Here is a 21012-nt window from a genome sequence, read left to right on the forward strand (position 1 = left end):
ATTGGAGGTGCTGGTAATTTCTGCCAGTTGTCCCCAGTCACTTCAGGCTCCCAATTTGCCCTCATGTTATTCATGGGGATCCATTGACATCCTCCCCGGAACAAAATTTCAGGAGAGTCAGACAGTTGTTGCGTAGTTGGAAAACAGGGAAGTCCTGCTCCGCTTTGCTAGTAGATCTTGTTGGATACAAGGTCATGTTTTTTAGGTTAGGATGCATGACTAGGACTCAGGATGTGCAAGTGTCATGAGCACAATCATGTGACTTACTTGATTCTCTAGATTTCTGATAAATACTCTATACCTAGAATAGCTGAGAATAATTAAAGGTCATGAAAATATATACTATCTACTTTAACAAAGGTTGTGTGAATTATGGAAACTTTATGTTCACATTTGACAAAAGATGCCCTAAGAGGCCCTAAGGAAGGAATGGTGCTCTTTATTGCACATGGAGCCCAGAGATGCATTCCATCAGGAAGTTCTCCTTTGAAGCCACACTGAAGTGAATGGGATTTGTCCAAGAGATCCCACCGATTGTTATTTCATTCATTAACCTCTCCCATAAATTATCATTTTTATTAATTCATGTAGTGCTTAAAATATGATAAATTCAATCATTTCTGCATGGAAAACAAAGCAAATGCCTCTACTTGGGGGGGCAGGTCTCCCACTTTAGCATTTCAAAGTCTGGCAAGTGAGAGTGGGGGGGGGCACCAGCATCACTCTGGGACATGACATCACTTCCAATGAAAACCAGAAGTGATGTTGTGATGCTGGGGGTGACGCTCCAGGATTTGCCCAAAATTTCCTGTCTTAACAGGATTGGAAGTGATGTTGCAAACTGGCATGATGCTGGCATGCCTGTCCCCACCCCCCCAAATCATCCCAGTGGGCAGTTGTCGACCCTATCTCTACCCCAAAATTTGCAGTTTAAAAAGTCATCACAATTATTTTGGTTATTTTTGCCTAGACCCTAATCATAACTAAACAGGGAAGACACAAGAGAGTTAGGTAAAAGAACTTTCCAGAAGATTGTATACGTAGGCAATGTCACGATAGGGCAAGGGTTTAAAAAAAAAATCCAAGGATTTTTCCTCTAAATAAGATCATTTTGTGCATTTATGTTCTTTTAAGTTGCATTCACTGATTACCTAAGCTTTGAGACTCCTTAATTAGACACACAATGTTGATTGATTTAATATTATGGCTTCTTTATCATTTTCTTTTCTTTTGCATTGTTGCTTTGTTTATTGGAATGGGACATGGACTGCCATGCTGCTTCTACCACATCAATGTCTTCTTGCATGCTGCCAGGGTTTGGTCCTTCTAATAGCATTCCTTTGCATGTAAGAAATGGATTCTTTGAATTACTTTGCTTTTTATTTTAGAGCTATATTGTTCATTTTTAATATGAAAAGGTAAAATCATTATGTTTTGGTGTGTTTCTTTTCATTTTGTGTTCCATTTCAAGTTTTTTTTATCTGTTGATTTTTTTCCACTGAAGTTGACTTATTTGTCTAGCTGAATAAGATCCTTAGGCATCTGAAATACATAAAATTATATAGGCAAGCAATTTGTATTTATGCTACCAATGTTCTTCACTTCATCAGTCTAAAAAGTACCTTGAGTAAAATTTCCTTTTTCATTTTTTAAAGTCAGTCTTTGATTTCAAAAGAGACAGAAAATGAAATCACCTTTTATCCAGTAACTTGTGAACCTGATCCAGAGGAATATAACAAGCCAGTCTTAATAAGCTACCATATTCTACCTCTATCTGTGGTTCACCTGACTAGGAGAACTATTAAAGATACCAGGTAGCTCCATCTCTTCTTCATACATCTTCTGCTAAAAATGGCTATATCTATTTCTGCCTGAGTCACAAAATGAAGCTAATTATTCAGATGAATATGCCCAAAATGGGCTCTTGAATCAAATATTTTCACAATTGTGAACATTCCCTGAAATCAATTTAAAATATTTTAAAAACATGCAAAATTGCATCTTACAGTATTTTAGAAAATACCCATATATTTACCGCTGAAAGGGGCACAACTTATACTACTGCTGTCAGTTGATACCCATTTTAAATTTCTCCATGTCGTAGTTGTTACCACACACTGAGCTGTTAGTAAGCAATGGTTACCATATGGGAGTTCCCCCAGTGGAGGTCTGGGAACCCTAGTTCAAATCCCCAGTATGCTGTGGAAGCTTGCTTGGTGACCTTGGGCTAGTAAGACTCTTTCAGCCTAACGTACCTCACAAGGTTGTTGTGAGGATAAAAATGGAGGACATGGTAATCATGTAAGTTGCTTTAAGTCCCCACTGGGGAGAAAGGCAGGATATGAATGAAGTAAATCAATTTCAATTCCGTTCAATCAATTCAATTTGATTTATTACGATCAAAGATCAGCAAATACCTTAAAATGTTACATATAGTTAACAGCAAAAATACAGCCAGACGGTTGATACAGATAAAAATTTAGTTAAGACAACGTGGATTTTAAACTTTCCTAAGAATTAATAGTCTTCTGTCTGGTTAGAATAGCCATAGCACAAAATCTTGCTACCTTAGCAGTAGTTTCATTACAAATATCAGCTAAAAGAAGAGTAGAATAAAACTGATTAGACCTGCCTGGGTAGGCAACGATTGGCGTAATATATTTAGAATGAATCTCGTTATAGAATTGACAAGATAAAAGAATCTGCTCAATTGTCTCGACCTGTCCAGAATTACGACAAAGTCGGCTTGTGTATGGGGTACGAGCATATCTCCCTTGCAGGAGGGCATATGGGAGAACATTTAATCGTGCTAAAGTGAAAGTTCTGCGGTGCTTTGGGAGTTCTAACGAATAAAGGTAACTGAGTGGAGCAAACTTTAGGTTTTTATTTCTCACCTCTAAAAAGTGTGAGACTCGTGCTCTGTCCATTTGTTTTGTTTTGTTTTTTAATTGCCCACGTGTGGGCAAAGTTTATTAGATTTTTAAATGTTACAAAAAGAAAAGAGCAATACATTTAAAAATATCTAGCCAAAAATCTCACTCACATCATCATGTTTACAAGCAAATTACCATTTTCCCCCTTATTTTGGTTGTATTTCATTACATATACCTTTAAACCCAAAATCTATTCCCAATACAGTTAGCTTTCAAGCCTAAACATAGTAGGTTATATTTTCTCAACAATCTCTTCTCCCTCACTAACAATGCCAAGAAAATCAAATTTCCATCTTATACTTCTCTCTCTAAAAAATAAAAAAACTAAATCGTTACAGAATCTCTAGATAAGGAGCCCATTAATTATATTTTCCCTGCAATTCCTCTCTAAAAAGTTCAAACTGCCCATATCGTTTTCTCATCCTTCAGCTAAGACATTTCAGATACAAAAAAAAATGTTTCCGCTTAAATAGCCATTATTTAGCACTTTCACTAATCAGTTAAATCAGTATTAATATTCGAGATATATTGTTATATTCATAAATCAGTTGAATTTCAAATGTCAATATTATTCAAAAGAACAACCACAAGGTAGACAAGCAGTTCTTAACAGGTTAAAGGTTCCAGTTTAAGTAAAACTTTGTCTCATCAGCCAGTTGAATCCATATAAACAATCATGAAATGTTGCTTCAGATTATTTAAAATATTTCAGTTTCTCTTGCTTCTTTTGGAAATGCCTCTTCAAAATAGTCACTGTTTTGTGTCTTGGTCTTTATAAGTCTTAACTGTGTGAGAACACCAACCGCCTTGTCTCTTCAACCCTGGAAACGCTGAGCTGTATCTGGCAATCCCATAGTAGACAATCTCTGAACAGTAGTAGTAATAGCTGGATAAGTGTTTCACTGTAGAAGTCAAGTGCTGAGACAAGTCGCATCACTTTCCATTTTGTGTAACATCTGATGTCATCTGAGGTTGCAAATTTTGTCCGTCTGGTAATTTGATCTCCTCGTTCTCGATTTCAGCAAAGATCTCTCCCAGCGTCTGTGAGACAGCAATTGTAATTTTCTCTACTAATTGCCTTTCCCAGCAATCCCAAAAGTCGTCTGACAGCTGCAATATCTGTCCCTCTATCAAGCAGACTCTCTCTTCAGCTTCAGTCAAAAGAGCCATCTCGCTCCCTAGCAGACAGTCTGTAAACAATGATCAATGCTCAACTATGCAGGCAGGAAAAAAACACATGGATCGTTGCCATTTTTAAAACTACCAGTCTGTTTTCCTTTCCATAACTCCAGCAAAAACTCATTAATCATAAAATAAGTTTCTGTAAAGATGTTTTCCAAATAGCAGATAGAAGATTTCAATGCTTTATTTAGCCCCTCTGCATCGATGCATAAATTTCCCAAAGCTCTGCCGAGCTGCCTGTCATAAAAGTTTTCCCTCTGGGAAAGATTTATGGGGGCAATCCAGTGTCCTTTTACAAGTTTGACGATTGTAAAAAGAAGAAGAGATTACTCACAGAATCTTCGCTAAGATGATTGTGGCGAGGTATGGAGGCTCTTGTTGGGGGTGTTGTAGCTTTCCAGTCGTGAGCTCCCACGTCTGGTCTTTTGGAGCTCCTGCTCAAGTCACACTGAAAACCTACTCTGTCTGTTGCCACAGGTGGGGGGCTCAGTTTAAGTCTTCTGCTTCCAGTTTCCTACTCACGAGGATCTGGAGAAATCCTTGTCAAATCTGGAGACATCCAGAAAGGTCAATAAAATCCCCTAAAAAGACTCCAAAAGCTGGTGAGACCTAGAGAGATCTGAGTACTCAACCAGTCCGCCACAATGAAGCCCTGCCTCCTCGTGGTCTATCCATTTGGAGAGAAGTGTCCCATAATCTTTGTTTGACAACAGCTTTGGCTCCTTGAAATCCAAGGTGTAAAAGGGCAGTACTAGAGAAGCCTAGAAGTGCCAGTTTGTATTCTATTGCAGAAACCCAGCTTGAGCAAAAACTATCTGAAAGGATTAAGGGGGTCAGCCCTGATGAAAGGAGTTTTAGTTTGAGCCAAAAACATATGGCATAGAACCAAGCCCGGGTTTCTAATGTAACTAGGCCAGTCTCAAGCCTAAGCCAAGCATTGGGAACACATTTTGGAACTCCAAATAAAGATCTCAAAAATTTTGACTGAATTGTTTCAAGTTTGGTATATTTCGTATACAGAGAGATCTGTGCGCCATACATTAGTTGAGCTGTTGTCTTACCCAAAAAACCCTAAATTAATTTCATTAGTTATGTTCTCTAAAAGAGGTCCATATAGAAAGTTCCTATCACACTTTGGTACAATGTTTAGGCTTTGGACTGGCACTATATGACAAGAGTTCTATATCCTACACAGAATTATTCCCTCCTATATTATACATACAAGTCTAATGGGTATACAAAAACTAATTGCAAAAGTACTGTGAGCATATAGATATATTGCCTTTGTCTTTTTTTCTTTCTCCACAATTTATCTTTTTCCCTTTCATTTATTCCTCTTTCCCCCCTGCTTTTTTCTAAACGAATTCTATATTACTCCCTTAAACTCACAACTGCATTTTATCAACTGGATCCACTGGATCTGTTCCACTCAAGGCCCCTGGTACAAGGCACTGTCCCCAGTTCTTCTTAGCCAATAGCAGTTCCATTCCTCTCCTCCTTCCTCTCTCCTTCTTATTGTCTTTGTGATGCCATTTGAGGCATTTCACTTGCAGTTTCCATGGTCAATGTTGGTGAAACAATTTAGACTGAGGAAGAAACCTCCAATTATTTTCCTCCTTAATTACCCTAATTGTCTTTTTTTTAAGTTCACTTTAAAGGAAAGAAAAAAAAAAAAGAGTGTTATTTTTGAATATTTTTGAATATTTTTCTTAATAAAATATTTGGGGGGGAAAGGAATGAGTGTTGATGAGAAATTTAATATAGTTGTAACAAAAGCAAGGAAGGTAGGTAATTGCTTTTTTGTTAATCTACTTAATTTCAAATGACATGCAAACCATTTTTGGCCATTTAAACTTGAGTGAAACATAGCAAGAAATATGCTTATTATTTGTTGGTGTGACACCTTTTTCAGAATCCAAAATCTCAAGAGCCGGTGACACTGGATTTTCTGGATGCAGAGCTAGAAAATGACATTAAAGTTCAGGTAAGCTGTACCATACTTTTAACAGTCATCTGTTATTATTAAGTGTATTATTAGGTGAATCATTTGTTCCAAAGACACCAAAGCTCTAACCAAGTTTTGCTCTATCAGGGAAGAGTAACAATAGTGTCACAACCTCTGTATGCTAAGTGAAATGCATTTCAGAATCTTGAAACAGAGGATTTTAGATATTGAGAAACAGACTTTCTGCTCTCTTGAACACAAAACTTGCTCCTCTTTGGTATTTGGTATCTTCCCAGACAATGGACTACCTGCTGCCTACTTCTCCCAGATTACCTCACCCCAGTTACACTGCTCTTTTATGTTAGCTAGACCTAATGTTTTACCTTCAACAGTACTGTCTGGGAGGCTTACTAACATTCCCTATCAAGAAAGATTTTGTCTATGCAAAGGAATGCACCTTAGCCCATGTTTTATTTCGTTGTGATTTCTATGGGGAAGTGCGGGATTGTATAATTAAACCTATTGTGTCTAACTGCCACGGTTTTTCTGAGGCGAAATTAGTATCTTTCTTATTATGTGACCGATGTCCCCATATTACAAGTTCAGTTGAAGGTACCTTTTGGCTGCCATAATAATCAGGGAGCAAAAGATTAGCTCTTCTATCTGATGTTTGACAGATTTTATAATTCAAATTCTCTGTAAACTTGCCTTGTGGTATTTTGCTTTTCTTTTATGGCAATAAAGGGATTTGGGTTTGGATTTGGAACAATATTGTCCATTCCCTTTTGTCACAGAGCCCTCATGAATGGGACAGGATAGCTTAACACCATGCCGAGGGTTTCCTACAGTGTTACCGAACAAATAATCCAAGGGTATGCTAGTTTAGAGAATGGAGGCTGATTAAACTCCAACAAAGCACTGTCATATCCTTTGCCAAAGATGTGACCATTCTCTAGCATTTTGCATTTAAAATGGTGGAAAATGTCATAAGTCACAGCTGATTTAGGGCAACCCTGTAGGGTTTTCAAGGCAAGAGAACTTCAGAGGTGGTTTGTCATTGCCTGCCTTGTTGCACTCCTGGAGTTCCTTGGTGGTATTCCATCCAAATACTAATCAGGCTTCACCTGCTTAGCTTCCAAGATCAGATGAGATCGGGCTTGCCTGGGCCATTCATGTATCTAATATAAACCCTAAAATTGTCCTGTGTTCAAAAAGGCTCTCCTGTTCTATGGAAACTCCCCACTCCAACAAGTTATATGGGGACTGGAAAACTTAATTTGAGAGTAAAGGTAAAGGTTTCCCTTGCTCGAAAGCCAGTGCTCATGTCCGTTTCCAAGCCGAAGAGCCAGTGCTGGTCTAAGACGTTTCTGTGGTCATGTGGCCGGCATGACTAGACGCTGAGGCGCACGGAACGCTGTTGCCTTCCCACCGAAGTGGTACCTATTTATCTACTTGCAATTTCTTGCTTTCAAACTGCTAGGTTGGCAGGAGCTGGAACCAGAGACGGGAGCTCACTCCGTCATGTGGCACTCAGGTCTCGAACTGCTGAACTACCGACCTTCCAGCCTGCAGTTCAGTGTCTTAACCACTGAGCCACTGCAGCTCCCAATCTGAGAGTACAGAATCTGAAATGAAGCCTTGGAATGGAGTCATGCCAGCAGTGCTTATATTAAATGTGAGGAAAAGAAAGAAATAATTGTAAGCCCTGCTACCAGGGGTCCCCTTATAAGAGAGATTAGGTGTACAATTTATAGCCATTTATTCACTGGACAAAGCACTGAATGCATGCCCTGCAGTGATTGATGACCTTTGGCTTTGGTAGACCCTCATCTCCTTTTGGAAACATGAGAAGAAGACTGACATTTGGAATATCTGTTATTGTCCAAAATGCAAGTCTATGACTTTTTTCTGAGATAGTTTGGTTGCCATGGATATCAGGAATCCAAGATAGGTTCTATAACAAAAATACTACATATTTGGAGGGGGGGGGAACATGGCAAAGAGCAACATGGTTATAACAGGGAGGGGTTTTAATTAAGCACTGATTAAGTTCAATGTAACTATTTTTCTTGTGCTCATAATTTGTGAGTAAATGATCTAAGCATGCCTACCTGAATCCCAGAACAAGTATTCAAGACAGTCTGTCTAACGTTTTGTCTATCCCCTGTCTAGCTGTGGAGCAGAGAATACAGAAAAGTTAACTGGGTGTCTTTTGCACTGGGCCCTCATTTCTCATGGTCTGCACCCCCTTAGAAGGGCTACTGACTAACCCTAGTAAAGGAACTGTCACTGATATTGTTAAAAAGAATAATTGGAAGTGGAGAATTTTTCCTTGGTTATAAAGTTTGGATAAATGTTTCTCTTGGTCCTGTTCGATACCAGTGGAATTTATTGAATATGCTGTGTTTACACCTTCAGTCTTGTAATTCTCTTGACTGCAGATTCGAAAAAAAATGATAGATGGAGAAAGTGGAGATAGGACCTTTAAAACACTGATCAAGTCTCAAGATGAGGTAAGATCATAAATATTTGCTCTCTGAGAAGACTGCAAAAGTTACAAATATTCACACCTGAACAATGGGCACTAATTCATTTTTGTGTGGGTTGGAGGGTTTCATTGACTTGGTAGCTGAAGCTTTACTGAGACAGTCCCTGCAGGCTAGGAGGATGAAGCTTTGGGGTTGTCTTGTAGTTGGCACAAGGAACAGCACATATGAATCCTTGTCCCAAGATGCAGCTTTCATCCTTTTGCCAACCTTTATCTTCCAAGGATTCCACAGACTGTGAGAATCAGTGGTTAGAAGGAGAATTATTATTTTTTTAATATCTGTGTGCCAGTTTTGGACCTGATGTCATTTTCTCCAAATTGGGTCTGTATATTTGGAGGAAGATTGTAGGTTGGGGTGCCAACTCTGGGTTGAGAGATTCATAGAGATTTGGGGGCAGAGTTTGGGAAGGGGAGGGAGCTCAACAGGGATGTGATGTCATAGACCCCCACCCTCCAAAGTTGCCATTTTCTCCAGGGGAATTTATAGTCTAGTGATCAGTTGTAATGCTGGGAGAACTACTGGCCCCATCCAGAGGTTGGCAATACTAATTATAAAGTATACATTTTCTGTGCCAGACCAGATCATTCACCCATATAAATCAAAATCAATCAAGTCATCTCTCCTTATATATAAAATAGTTTTCATGTGAGACGTTCCACACGCCTCCCCAGCCTTTGGCCTGCTCAGCTGCCCGTCTTGCAGACTCCCAATCCCCTGGCTGCATTGCCTCACTGCGTTGGCTCGGCCCCGCCCACAGAGCCGGCAGCCAGCATTTCGCTCTCAGTCTGGAGGGAGCCAGCGAAGGGGATGGATGCTCTGCCGAGGGAGCAGCAACCCCTCCATGGGGGAGAAAGAGGCAGACCTAGTGAGCGGCAGCAAGCTGGGGAAGCACTCACCTTTGCTGCCCCTCGCAGTCCCTCTCCCTCGGCTGCAAGGGCGGCGCTTTGTCAGGGCGATAGTTCAGCGGGCTGCACCGCAGAGAAGGCTGCCCAGCGCTGTTCAGTGGCTCCCCCACCTTCCTGCAGCGGCAGCACCAGGGAGGGTCTGGCCTGGAGGAAACGAGCTGCGTCTCCTGGAAAGCTGGACTCTCTCCTGAGGAAGACACTTCTCTTGGCTCCTGTGTGGGCCTAACTGTGACTAACTGTCCCCTCAGTGGCTTTTGGTAGGCAACCAACATCTGTCAGCATAACCCCCTCCGCAGCCCACTGCCATCTTGGTCACTTTCCTGTCATAATACATTTAAACCGGTCCTCTCTCCTTGTTGCCTCAACCATGACTGGCTGGCTAATGAGGTGGGCCAGTGACCATCAAACCGTTGTCTTCAACCCCCTGCTGTGTTGCTGACTTTCCCCTAGGGTTGGCAGTCTCCAGGTGGGACCTGGAGATCTCCTGCTGTTACAATTGATCTCCAGATGACAGAGATCAGGTCCCCTGGAAAAAATGGCTGCTTTGGAGGGTGGACCCTATGGTATTATCCCCTGCTGAGTCCTCCCCCCCCCAATGCTGCCTTCCATGGGATCCACCCCACAAATCTCCAGGTATTTCCCTAATCAGAGGTGACAACTGTGCTTTCTCCTCAGTGCCTGTTGCTAGGCGACCAGGTTCTGTCAGTAAAAGACCCTTTCCACACCTGTTTTGGGCTTTGGGAGAAAACTCATTGGGCCCGGTCCTGATAGGGTTGCCAACTCCAGGTGAGCAATTCCTGAAGATGGGAGGGGTGGAGCCTGGAGAGAGGGTGAGGTTTGAGGAGGGCTGGGACCTCAGACAGGGACAATTCCATAGACTCCAGCCTCCAAGCCAGCCATTCCCATATGGGGAGCCATTGTTGCCAATCTCCAGGGGAGGGATGGAGATCATGCAAAATTACAACTGCTCTTCAGATGGCAGAGATCAGTTCCCCAGGAGAAAATGGTGGACTCTCTGTCATAATACCCTGCTGAGGTCACCACAGCAAATTGACGCTGAGTGTCCAAGGCCGGGGCACTCTCCCAGAGCCTCTTCCTAGAGTTCGTTGTATTTATTTCCACAATGGGCCTTATTCCTAGTTTTCAAATAAAGCCCTGTTGCACTACAATTCTCAGATATTTATATCAAAATGTGTTTGAGAAAGACAATTAGAAAACAAATTCCTAGCAATCAAAACAAAAAATATACTGTTTTGTAGCCAGAGTGTAGTTATTTTTTACATTTAAACAGTTCATAGATACAATTAAGTCAGGTATAATAGTATGTTAGAATATTATTAGCAATGCTACCATGTAGTATCTATACTTGTTTACCACATACATCCCTGTATGTTTGCCTCTCTCAGTAGAATATTGCAGTATGTTGACTCAAAAAACTGACTACCCTTTGAGAGAATTAACTCTGCTTAAATTTTTACAGAATGTCAGGGAACTATTTAAACTTTTCTGTGATGTGGCCTCTCATTCTTTCATTCTACATGAAGTGAAATAATATACTTACATGTATAATGAAATCAACACATGCTTGTTATTCCATTCATCATAACTAATCACTAATATTGTTGCAATCATGAGTAAAAAAAACAACCCAAATGCTAGTTGGCCAGTGACACATTTCCAGGTGGGCCTGGTACCTGGAATTTGAACTTCCTAAACCATCCAGAATAAGGTCGAATAGCACATTTCAGTTCTCCAACTATGTATGGTTTCATTTACTTAAGAAAAGAAGAATTGTCCTGAAGAATCAAACCAAAAGTCAATCTTATCCAGCATCTATTTCCAACAGAAACCAGCCAGATACCACTGGACAGAGACTTGAATCCCAGATGGCATTTCTGTGGGTACAAGGACCTTCACTCACACTTCCATTCACACCTCCACTTTCCTCCTATCTTGGGAGCCCCAAATGTCCCAAAATCTAGATCTGGGCAGGCAGTTTGGACTTGTTCCTGCAGAAACAGCAGTTGGGATACAGACCATTCCTGTGTGGTCTTCCTCAAATAGGAAGAGTATATAATTAATTTCTAAAATGAGAGGTTCTGGGTCTAAAGCCTGACTGTGAATAATGTCTTCTCACCTCACCTTAATGTTGGATTTTGCAGACAGCTAAAGGCATTTGGTATACACCCATGCCCTGTCTTCTTGATTGATGCTTCAGATGTCCTGTGCCTTGGAAAACAGCACTAGAGCTAAGCTAGGGTTGCCGGGCGCCAGGTCTGAGCAGGGAATCCCCTGCTTTCAGGGGCTTCTCCCCTCCTCAGACCAGCTGGCCTGTGGGGGAAACCCCGCCCCTAAACAGGGACATCACCATGCGACGTCACCAACACAATGACATCACCCAGAAATGATGTTATTGCTTCAGGGATGTTGCACAAGGATGTTGCACAAGGTTTTTGGGCAAAATTCTATGTTTTGAGGTGAATTTACCATAAAGTTTCCCAAAAAAAACAGAGCATCACTGCCAGCGTCACCGACACAATGACATCATTTTCGGGTGATGTCATCTGCCACATGATGTCATGCAATGTCCCTGCCCAGCCCCGAAACGTCCCCCAAATTCCCCCGCTGGATCAGCGAGAGGACCTGGCAACCCTAAGCTAAGCTTGGGAAAGCCATGGCATAAACTAAGCTCATAAAGGAAAAAAGGGGGAGGAGGAAAAGGCTGGACTTGTTTGAGAGGCAGATGCCCTCTCCTGGCTATACTCCCTCCTTCCAAACTGCTTCCTCATTGGCTCATGTCCAGTTCTTGTATTTCTGCTCATCAGATATACAGGCCACAACCCTGGATCTGCTGCTGCAGAAAGAAACCTTCCATTGATAGTTTTTCTTCCTTATTTTATACCCATTTATGGTGCCGGTGGCATGACAGGGGACCATGTTTTGTACACTGGCTAACATTTCAGATCGTGGATAATTATATTTTATCGCTTATTTTAGTTTTTCCTAACTTCCTCTAATACAAAATGGTAGCATAACAACCTGCTTATTTTACATTGCTATCCTGAAAGTGAACATTGATTTGTGAAACTCTGTAAACAATGGAAAAATTCATGGAACAAGAATGGTTTTGCTTAGGAGTCTGGATGGTATAAATTAAATGAAGTTTTTTCCTTACACATTTAACCAGCCGCAAGACCTCTATTTAACCAGCTTTATGGAGAACCTAACAGACTTCTTTTTCACGTTTGGGGTAGTTCAGTTGCTCTATCAGACATGCCATGATAGTCATGTTGATTTCAACTCCCTGCTGGCCAAGGCTAGCACATAATTAAGGTATGTTCTAAGATGCAGTCCTAAGCAGAGTTATGTTCTTCTAAGTCCATTGAAATAAATGGGCTTATAAAGGTGTATTTCTGCTCAGGATTACATTGTGTGCTTCTTTCTCCTTCCCCTGGCCTCAGAACTGAACTTTGGGGGAAGGATACATTCCCATACATATGTGTGCTTCTATTATAAAATGTAATTTAAAAATAGTACAAGATACTGTTCTGTAGTAGTACACGATAGTACATTACTGTGTGTGGTCAGAAGACACGTTACCCTACACGTCAGCATGAATGCGACCAGCTTTCCAGTCTGAACCTAGATTCATATGAAAGAAAACCCACCTGCGCTAAACCCACCTTGGTTTCTACACCAGGCTTAAAGGAATGCCCCCAAACTGGGCAGTGACCCACACATGTAGTATTAATGGATCTGGTGACAAACTGCCAAGATGCCTTTGCAAGGATGCTGTGAATCCAGATAGAGTAGAATCAAAAATAAAGGTCAGAGGCCAGAATGAGAGGCTTGGGTTCTTGGGGAAATAGACTGAAGGAATTCTGGTAGGAATTGGAATGTGTTGGGACAGTCTTGATTGGTAATGTGTGTCTTTGGTAGGCCAGATGTTGCGTGAGGCATTACCTCTCCCAGGGGCAGTCTTTGAAAGGAATGTCTGTTAGGATGATTGATTTAGATGTCACCCACCTGCCTTTTTCCATGGAGATGGCCAGAAAACCTGTTCCTTGGGCCAACAGGAGCTGGAGAGGTGAAGAGATACAAACCAAACTATAGGACTGCTGGGAATACTACATGGTTGCCTGTGGATCATGAACATCATGCAATTAAGCCAAGGTTTTTTTAAAAAAAATGGACATGACACTCACTTATGCAAGGATATGAAATACTGTTTCAGAAAATTCTGCTCTCATGAGAACATTTTACAGATAAGCATTGCAAACGTTTGGTGCTTCTGTTTGGGCAGGCAATGGTAGCCCATTGAGGTCAACTACCAGAAGCTGCCAGCTTCAGCTGCTAACTCTCACCTGCATCTATAACCCCCCACAGGAGCCAGAGCAACTTGTGAAAGTTATGCAGCAAGGTGTCAAGACTACCCCACCTTGTTCTGAGTGCATTCTTCTCATATCTCCAGGCACTGGAACAAGATGCTCCTTTGATAACATAACCAAGATTACCCTGGGTCAGGATCAGTCAACTCACAGCAACAAACACCATAAAAATAAATATGGTTTATTATAAAGAAATTTTTTAAAGCCCTGACCTGGATATCCCAGGCAAGCCTGATCTTGTCAAATCTCGGAAGCTAAGCAGGGTCGACTCTGGCAAGTACTTGGGTGGGGGACTTCCTTGGAATACCAGCAGTCAGGAGGTGGGAGCAGGCTTTATCCAGCCGCCTCTCTGAATATCCTCCAGGCCCCCAGTAAGGGTCAGTCACCAGAGGTTGCCATGACTTCCCGGTGCGCACACAGTCACCAGATGTTGCCATGACTTCCACATACACATACACACATACACACACACACTCACATGCACACACACACTCACATATGAAAAAAATTAAAATGATATTTAAAAAGGTTAAAAACAGTACAGTTCAGTGATGGTTCAAAGTACATAAAAACAACAAAGGCCCCGGTCACACAGGCCGTATATCGCGCGGGGGGAGGGGTGGCTAATTGCCCCGGCACAGTTTGATCCGCGATTACGCGATCAGACGCGCCAGCGGCACACCACGGGTCTTTCCCTTGGCGCCAGCGGGTAAACGAGGGACCGGAGGGGAATGTCGCGCGCCAGCACGATTACACCACGGGCGTCTGGAGGTAGCCCGTGGCAAGCGTTTACTAGTACCTTGGAGGTACTAGTTTTTTTAAGGCTGATTGTCGGTGGTAAGCCAGGGGTGCACTCCACTTCCCAGATGTTGGGGTGTGATCGCGCCCGGATAATCCACCCACCATCCGTGCCTCTCCCGCGGCAACTTTGCCGTGTGACCGGGGCCAAAGATTACTTTCTAGGGAAACTTACAAAAGGTTCTTATAGCATGCATGTTAAGTTCTTGAAGTACTGGCAGATACAATCAGCACAATCCAAAGTAGATGCAATGACAAAATAACACAGCAGAGACAAAAGTTACAGTTACAGAAAGAAAAGAATGTTTAAACAAAAACAAAGGAGTGACACGTATGAGGATACTCTACATTTATAAGAAACTTAAGTCACTGATCTACTGACCTCCTATGACCAATTAAAACATTGTCCTGATAGAGCTTTCTGGAAGATGAATATAACTTTCCCCTCCCAACAATTACAGCTATAATTAGCAGGGCTGTTGGATACCTGTGGAATGGTCTTGATAATGGCCAGTGTGGAAATGGCTGCTCTCACCAAATTGCTGACATCTGGTATTCACTGAGCTGAGAACAGAAAAACAAATACCTCAGAAATAGAATTTTACATAAAGAAAGCTAATTCCCTTGACACAAGGAGGGAAGGCGAATTTGTTGCTTCAGTTCCTCGGTAGAGGGAGAGGTGAGGACAATGGAGATGAGGCTTCAGCAGTAGCAATTATGGAAAAAAGAGGAGACTGCCCCCCCCCCCCCAATCATTTGCTTGGGACTACTGTCTCACCTTCCTTCATTACAGACCCAGCTTTGTGGAAAGGCTTCTCATATATATCAAACATGATGGTATTCCAGTTTTAACCAGCAAATTCTTAAATGAATGGGTGGCTATTTTTAATAATGTTTCTTTGCGCACTACAACCAAATTAATAAAAGGATGGGGGGGGAAAGGTAACAAGTGCAATCTGAAAAAGAACTCCAGAGGCTGAGCTGCGTGAGGACCGAGCTACATGTTATGAGTTCACTACAGGGGACTAGCCACCACACTGAATCTGCGAGTTCCCACTGGCAATTACATTGAGAAACTCCACAGGGACCTGACTCTGATCGGGACTTCATGTAATTTGTAATATGTAGTTTGAGTCTATTTCAGAAAAAAAATCAACAGGTGTTTGGGGACAACGTCTGGAAAAGAATAGGTTGAATTTTCACTTCATGAAGGTTGACTCCATGTCTTGGTAACTGGCTTTTGTCTTGGCTTGAAGAACTTAAATGACTATAACACTTTTTATAAATTGGCAAATTGGCCTTTAAAATCATTTCAATGACAAAATGTGTAATAGTGTGTGTGTGTAGGTGTAGTAATGAATTAGGACATGAAATTTCTTCCTGGGAGTTTTTATGTAGTTTTCCTGAAATACCTGAGAAAATTTCTCTCGGTCTGTGTCTTGCAGCGTTACATTGACAAGGGAAGCAGAACCTATACATGGACCGCTGTGAATGGGACTGATTACAGGTGATCATTTTATTTTTGGCTGACCTGAATGGCAAAATGTGATTTCCTCAACCTGGTAGATGTCTATACTCTTGCTGGTGTGAGGTCTGCTAACAGTGAGCTTCCTCTAACACTGCAGTCCTAAGCAGAGCTAACAGCCATCTAAGTACATTAATTTCAGTGGACTTAAAAGGATTTAGGATTAAGTGCTTTAGGATGGGTATATCGAAAGACACTGGCATGGTGTGTTGCAGGTGTGAGGACAGCTTTTACCAGCACTGTGTTCTGCAGCTGGAGCACTAGGATTTTGGTTCCCATTTCCAGCATGCATTTGGTCTAGTAGTTAAGAGTGGCGTAGTCTAAATTGGAGAGCTGGGTTTGATTCCCCACTCCTCCACATGCAGCCAGCTGGGTGACCTTGGGTAAGTCACACTTCTCTCAGAGCTGTTCTCTCACAAGCAGTCCTTGAAAGAGCTCTCTCAGCCCCACCTACCTCACAGGGTGTCTGTTGTGGGGTGAAGAAGGGAAGGAGATTGTAAGCTGCTCTGAGACTCTGAGTGAAGGGCGGGGTATAGATCCAACTCTTCTTCTTTTGTGAGTCAGAAGTCCCTTCCTCAGAAGCCATGGAAGAAAAATCTTTTCCTTTCATTGCATATGAAGAAGTATGCTCTGACTCACAGAAACTCATACCGGAATACATACTGCTAGTCTTTAATGTTCCCCTGGACTATTTTATTTTGCTACAATAGACTAACACAGCTACCCCTGCAGTGCCATTGGATAATCTTTGGACACCACCCACCTATAAAAAACTAGTAAATGGTCCTGTGAAATGCAATTCAATAACAAAATCTTAAACAACGTAAAACAAAAACACATTTTGCACGCGCTCATGCCTGAGCAGGAAGTGACAGAAGTTCACCAACCAATTGTTTTGATAACCACAGCCACGATGCACACATGTCAAATGTGTGTGCTGCATGAAAAAGAAAGCAAGAAAAAAAAATGGCAACCAGTCTGACTTATGTAGAAAAAACAAGAACGTGCAGCCAGAATGCAAAACACAGGTCCCTGCCACACGGCAGGGAAAGCGACGGCAGAAGTGCGGCTCATTCTGAGCCGCACCAAAGTTGAGACGCCGGGCGGGAACCCACGGATCCCCTGAGCCGCGTCGCTCCCCGGCACGATCAGATGCCGGGGAGAAAGTGACGGTGGGAAGGGGAGGCTGGCGAACTGCGCATGCTCACACATGCGCAGTTCGGCCAGGAGCCGAGGATGCGCCGGCGCAAGGACGCGCCGGCGATCCCACAGCGAGGCTTGAGGCGCTCTTCTCCGAAGAACCACCTAGGTAGGTGGTTCTTTTTTAGTGCGGGGTTTTGGGCGGGAGGGACGGATCGGGGACGGACAGGCAATGATTCCCAGATGTTGCCGTCCCCAATCCATCCCGCTCCCGGCCCAAAACCCCTCGTGTGAACAGGGCCTTAGACTGCAGTTTTTGTTTCATTTCATTTTGTTTTTTTTCTGGCCCATTTAATCCCTCCAACAGGTGCCCATCTTTCATTCTCCAACTTTGCTGTCTGACTTGCAGGGTCCTCCCACCCAGGTGATCTGGTCACCCTAGAAACAACCCACAGCCCAAAGGGCTTGTTATAGAAATCTTATTCATAGTCCTCTAATTATTTCTATTTTTCTACAAATTATTTAATCTAAAGTAGCAGGGGTTGTTTTTTTTAATGTTGTGGATACTTCAAAACTAATGCAAAAATGGATCTCATCCTTGATTAGCTGCCACAGTTTCCTGTTGACTTTATCCCTGCCTGATCACCAAAACTGTAGGCAGAGGGTTTCATGTTATGATGTTCTACCTCAGTTAATATCTGTTTTACTGACATAAGCTTCAAACTATGTCAAACTCTTTACTGACATAAGCTTCAAACCTTTCATTTGTAGTGGCTTTCTGTCGGCTGAAGAAAAAAGAGTGAATCTCATTGTGGGTCATGTTTGAGTAAGCCGCCCACTGCTGGTGGCAATGTGTAAAAATAAAAGATTTTTGGTTGGACATACTGGACGCGATGCAAAAAATTACCTCTGTAAAGATCCCATTCTTACCAGAGACCATATTTTTAAATACATGTCCGCTTAATTTAAAAAATAGACCACACAAAGCTACAGTGGAAGTCATGTTGGATGCTGCCAAAACGGCAGTTGCTTCATATTGGAAAGAACACAGTGCACCAAATATTGAAGTGTGGTATAAAAAATTGTGGAATCACTACTTAATGGATGCAGTAACAAATAAACTAAATTTCTCTTCACAACACCCCACACATGACACATTTACCGCTAAAGGGTTCCCGATACTAGAGCATTTATCACGGCAGCGATTCCTCTCCTCCAAGTGGTCCCAATTTCATAAGTGGATTTGAGTTTTCATCCAGTTATTACCATTATCATCATCATCATCATCATCATCATCATCATCATCATCATCATCATTTCTTCTTTTTCCTTTGTATTTACCTACAGACGACAGATAATCAAATGAACTCAGTTAAATTGTTATACTGTTCTCATGAAAACGAGCTGCAAAGCTATTTAAAACTATGATATATGGTTAAAAAAAGTTCTATGATAATCAGATATCTCAAAATTTGTGGAAGTCTTGTTTGAAAGTTTATACTAATGTTTTATAGAGTCATTTCAAAATGTTTCATCTCTGTATTTGTAATTGTGTATTTACAATAAAACAAAAATTGAGTAAGCCCATTGATACAGAAAATTATAGATTTTAATTAGTTGCTCCAGGTTAGCAATAGCTATTAACAGCTGATTTCCCTTGAGGGGGACTAGTGGAAAGTTTTGAGCAAATCATTAGTGATCATACTGTGTGTGAATGGCAGTTGAGTGGCTAAGGGTCATCAAATGCACATTTCAGTTCTACACCGCTAACGTTCTAGGGCCCCGGTCACACGAAAGGTTTTGGGCTGGGAGAGGGACGGATCGGGGGCGCAGCAAATGGGCACGATCCCACCGCAACATCTGGGAAACATTGCGCACCCGTCCCCAATCCAGCCCTTCCGCCCGAAAAGCCACAGCAAAAATACACCACCTACTGAGGTGGACCTTCCAGCACGGCTGCATCAAGCCCGGCTGTGGGATCACCGGCGCGTCCTTCTGCCGGCGCATCCCAGGGTCCTGGCTGAACTGCGCATGCTCACACATGTGGAGTTCAGCAGCCTTCCTTTCCCCACCATGGCTTCCCCCGGCATCTGATCGTGCTGGGGAGGGAATGCGCTGTGGCTCAGGGGATCAATGTGATCTTGCCGCCACGTGTTTCTTTTGGTGCGGCTTTAAAAAGCTGCACTTTGCCTGTACCTCCCCCCCGTGTGGCAGGGACCAATGCTGATTTCTTCAAGTAGCCAGTGGAATTCATCTGTAACTGGCATTTCCATTCCATATTACTAAAACTGGGTGGGGGTCAGAATGGTTTAAACTAAAAGCATGGATCACTGAAAGAGCCTCAAATTCTCAACATTTGAAAACATCTCTAAAGGAGGGCATTGGTTTTTAGGGCGATTGAAAAGAATAAGTCATAGACAAAAGGTGCATTTAAATAGAAGACAGACTGAATATAGATTTGAGTCTAGTAGTACCTTAGAGACCTATAGAATTCAGGGTATAAGCTTTCAAGAGTCATAGCTCCTTTTGTCAGACATGAATAGGAATGGAGATATCAGAGTCTTTATATCCCAGTTAGAAGGTAGGAGGAGTGTTATAAAGAATGCTTGTAAAGGATTCAGAGGTACAATGCACATTGTAATCAGCTTGATTAGAGCAGAGGGGAAATGCTTGGGGGAAGAAAATTAGCATCTGTAGTGAGATAAGAATCTTATGTCCCTATTCAGCCCTGGAGGGTCCATTGTTCAAAACTTCTGAATGAGTTTGTTCAGCAATCTCATATTGTAATTTCCTGTTGAAGTTTCTTTGCTTGAGGACTGCCACTCTTAGGTCAGCAATGGAATGACCTGGAACATTAAAATGTTATCCCACTGGTTTTGAATGTTCTGGTTTTTAATGTGGGTTTTATGTCCATTTATTCTTTTGTGTAGGGACTGACCTGTTTGTCCATTGTAGAGAGTGGAAGGGCATTGCTGACAGGGCAGCTTACACAGCGATATAAAACAGTACAATATAATAATACAATATACCATATAAAATCCAATCAAAGACAAGTTTAAAACCATAACTATACAGCTTATTAAAGTGCCAGCATTTGATTCCTCGGCATACAGTCTGCTTCTTAATCTCCTTCATATGTCCCAGGCACTCGGGTCAGGCTATACTTGGGGGACCCTGGACGTTGGGCTTGCTCTCCGTAAACTGTCAGATGGCAGTGGTGGCAGTGGTGGCGGCGGCTTCAAAAGTCTGGTGGAAGAACTCTGTTTTACAGGCCCTGCGGAACTGTAACAGATCCCGCAGGGCCCTGATCTTCTCCAGGAGCTCATTCCACCAGAATGGAGCCGCCACCGAGAAAACCCTCGCCCTTGTTGTCACTAACCTGGCCTCCTTGATGTTCGGGAGGACCAGCCAATTCTGGGTCCCGATCACAGCGCTCTCTGGGGAACATATGGGGAAAGGCGGTCCCTCAAGTATGCAGGTCCCTGGCCATAAAGGGCTTTAAAGGTAATAACCAGCATCTTGAACCGAATCTGGTATACTATAGGCAGCCAGTGCAGTTCTTTTAGATGGCATATATAACACTGAAAGATGAACAAGTGAGTAAATCTGAGATGGTATGATTGGTGTTGTTAAGCCCAGTTATTGCG

The 21012-nt window shown here is 42.3% G+C and overlaps 1 protein-coding gene across 1 annotated transcript in view; it reads left to right on the forward strand.

The window, feature by feature from the left end:
• The window catches only part of CACNA2D1 (calcium channel, voltage-dependent, alpha 2/delta subunit 1), a gene marked incomplete at its 3' end in the record, with an annotated part of 640713 nt that overhangs the window by 607013 nt on the left and 12688 nt on the right, over window positions 1–21012 (forward strand). The window contains exons 20-22 of the mRNA XM_015428057.1: window positions 6028–6099; window positions 8502–8573; window positions 16146–16207. Coding sequence (XP_015283543.1) covers window positions 6028–6099; window positions 8502–8573; window positions 16146–16207 — 206 coding nt within the window. The remainder of the gene's footprint in view (window positions 1–6027; window positions 6100–8501; window positions 8574–16145; window positions 16208–21012) is intronic.

This window comes from Gekko japonicus, unplaced genomic scaffold (assembly GCF_001447785.1).
Source record: "Gekko japonicus isolate JY-2015 unplaced genomic scaffold, Gekko_japonicus_V1.1 scaffold471, whole genome shotgun sequence".
Taxonomy (NCBI): Eukaryota; Metazoa; Chordata; class Lepidosauria; order Squamata; family Gekkonidae; genus Gekko; species Gekko japonicus.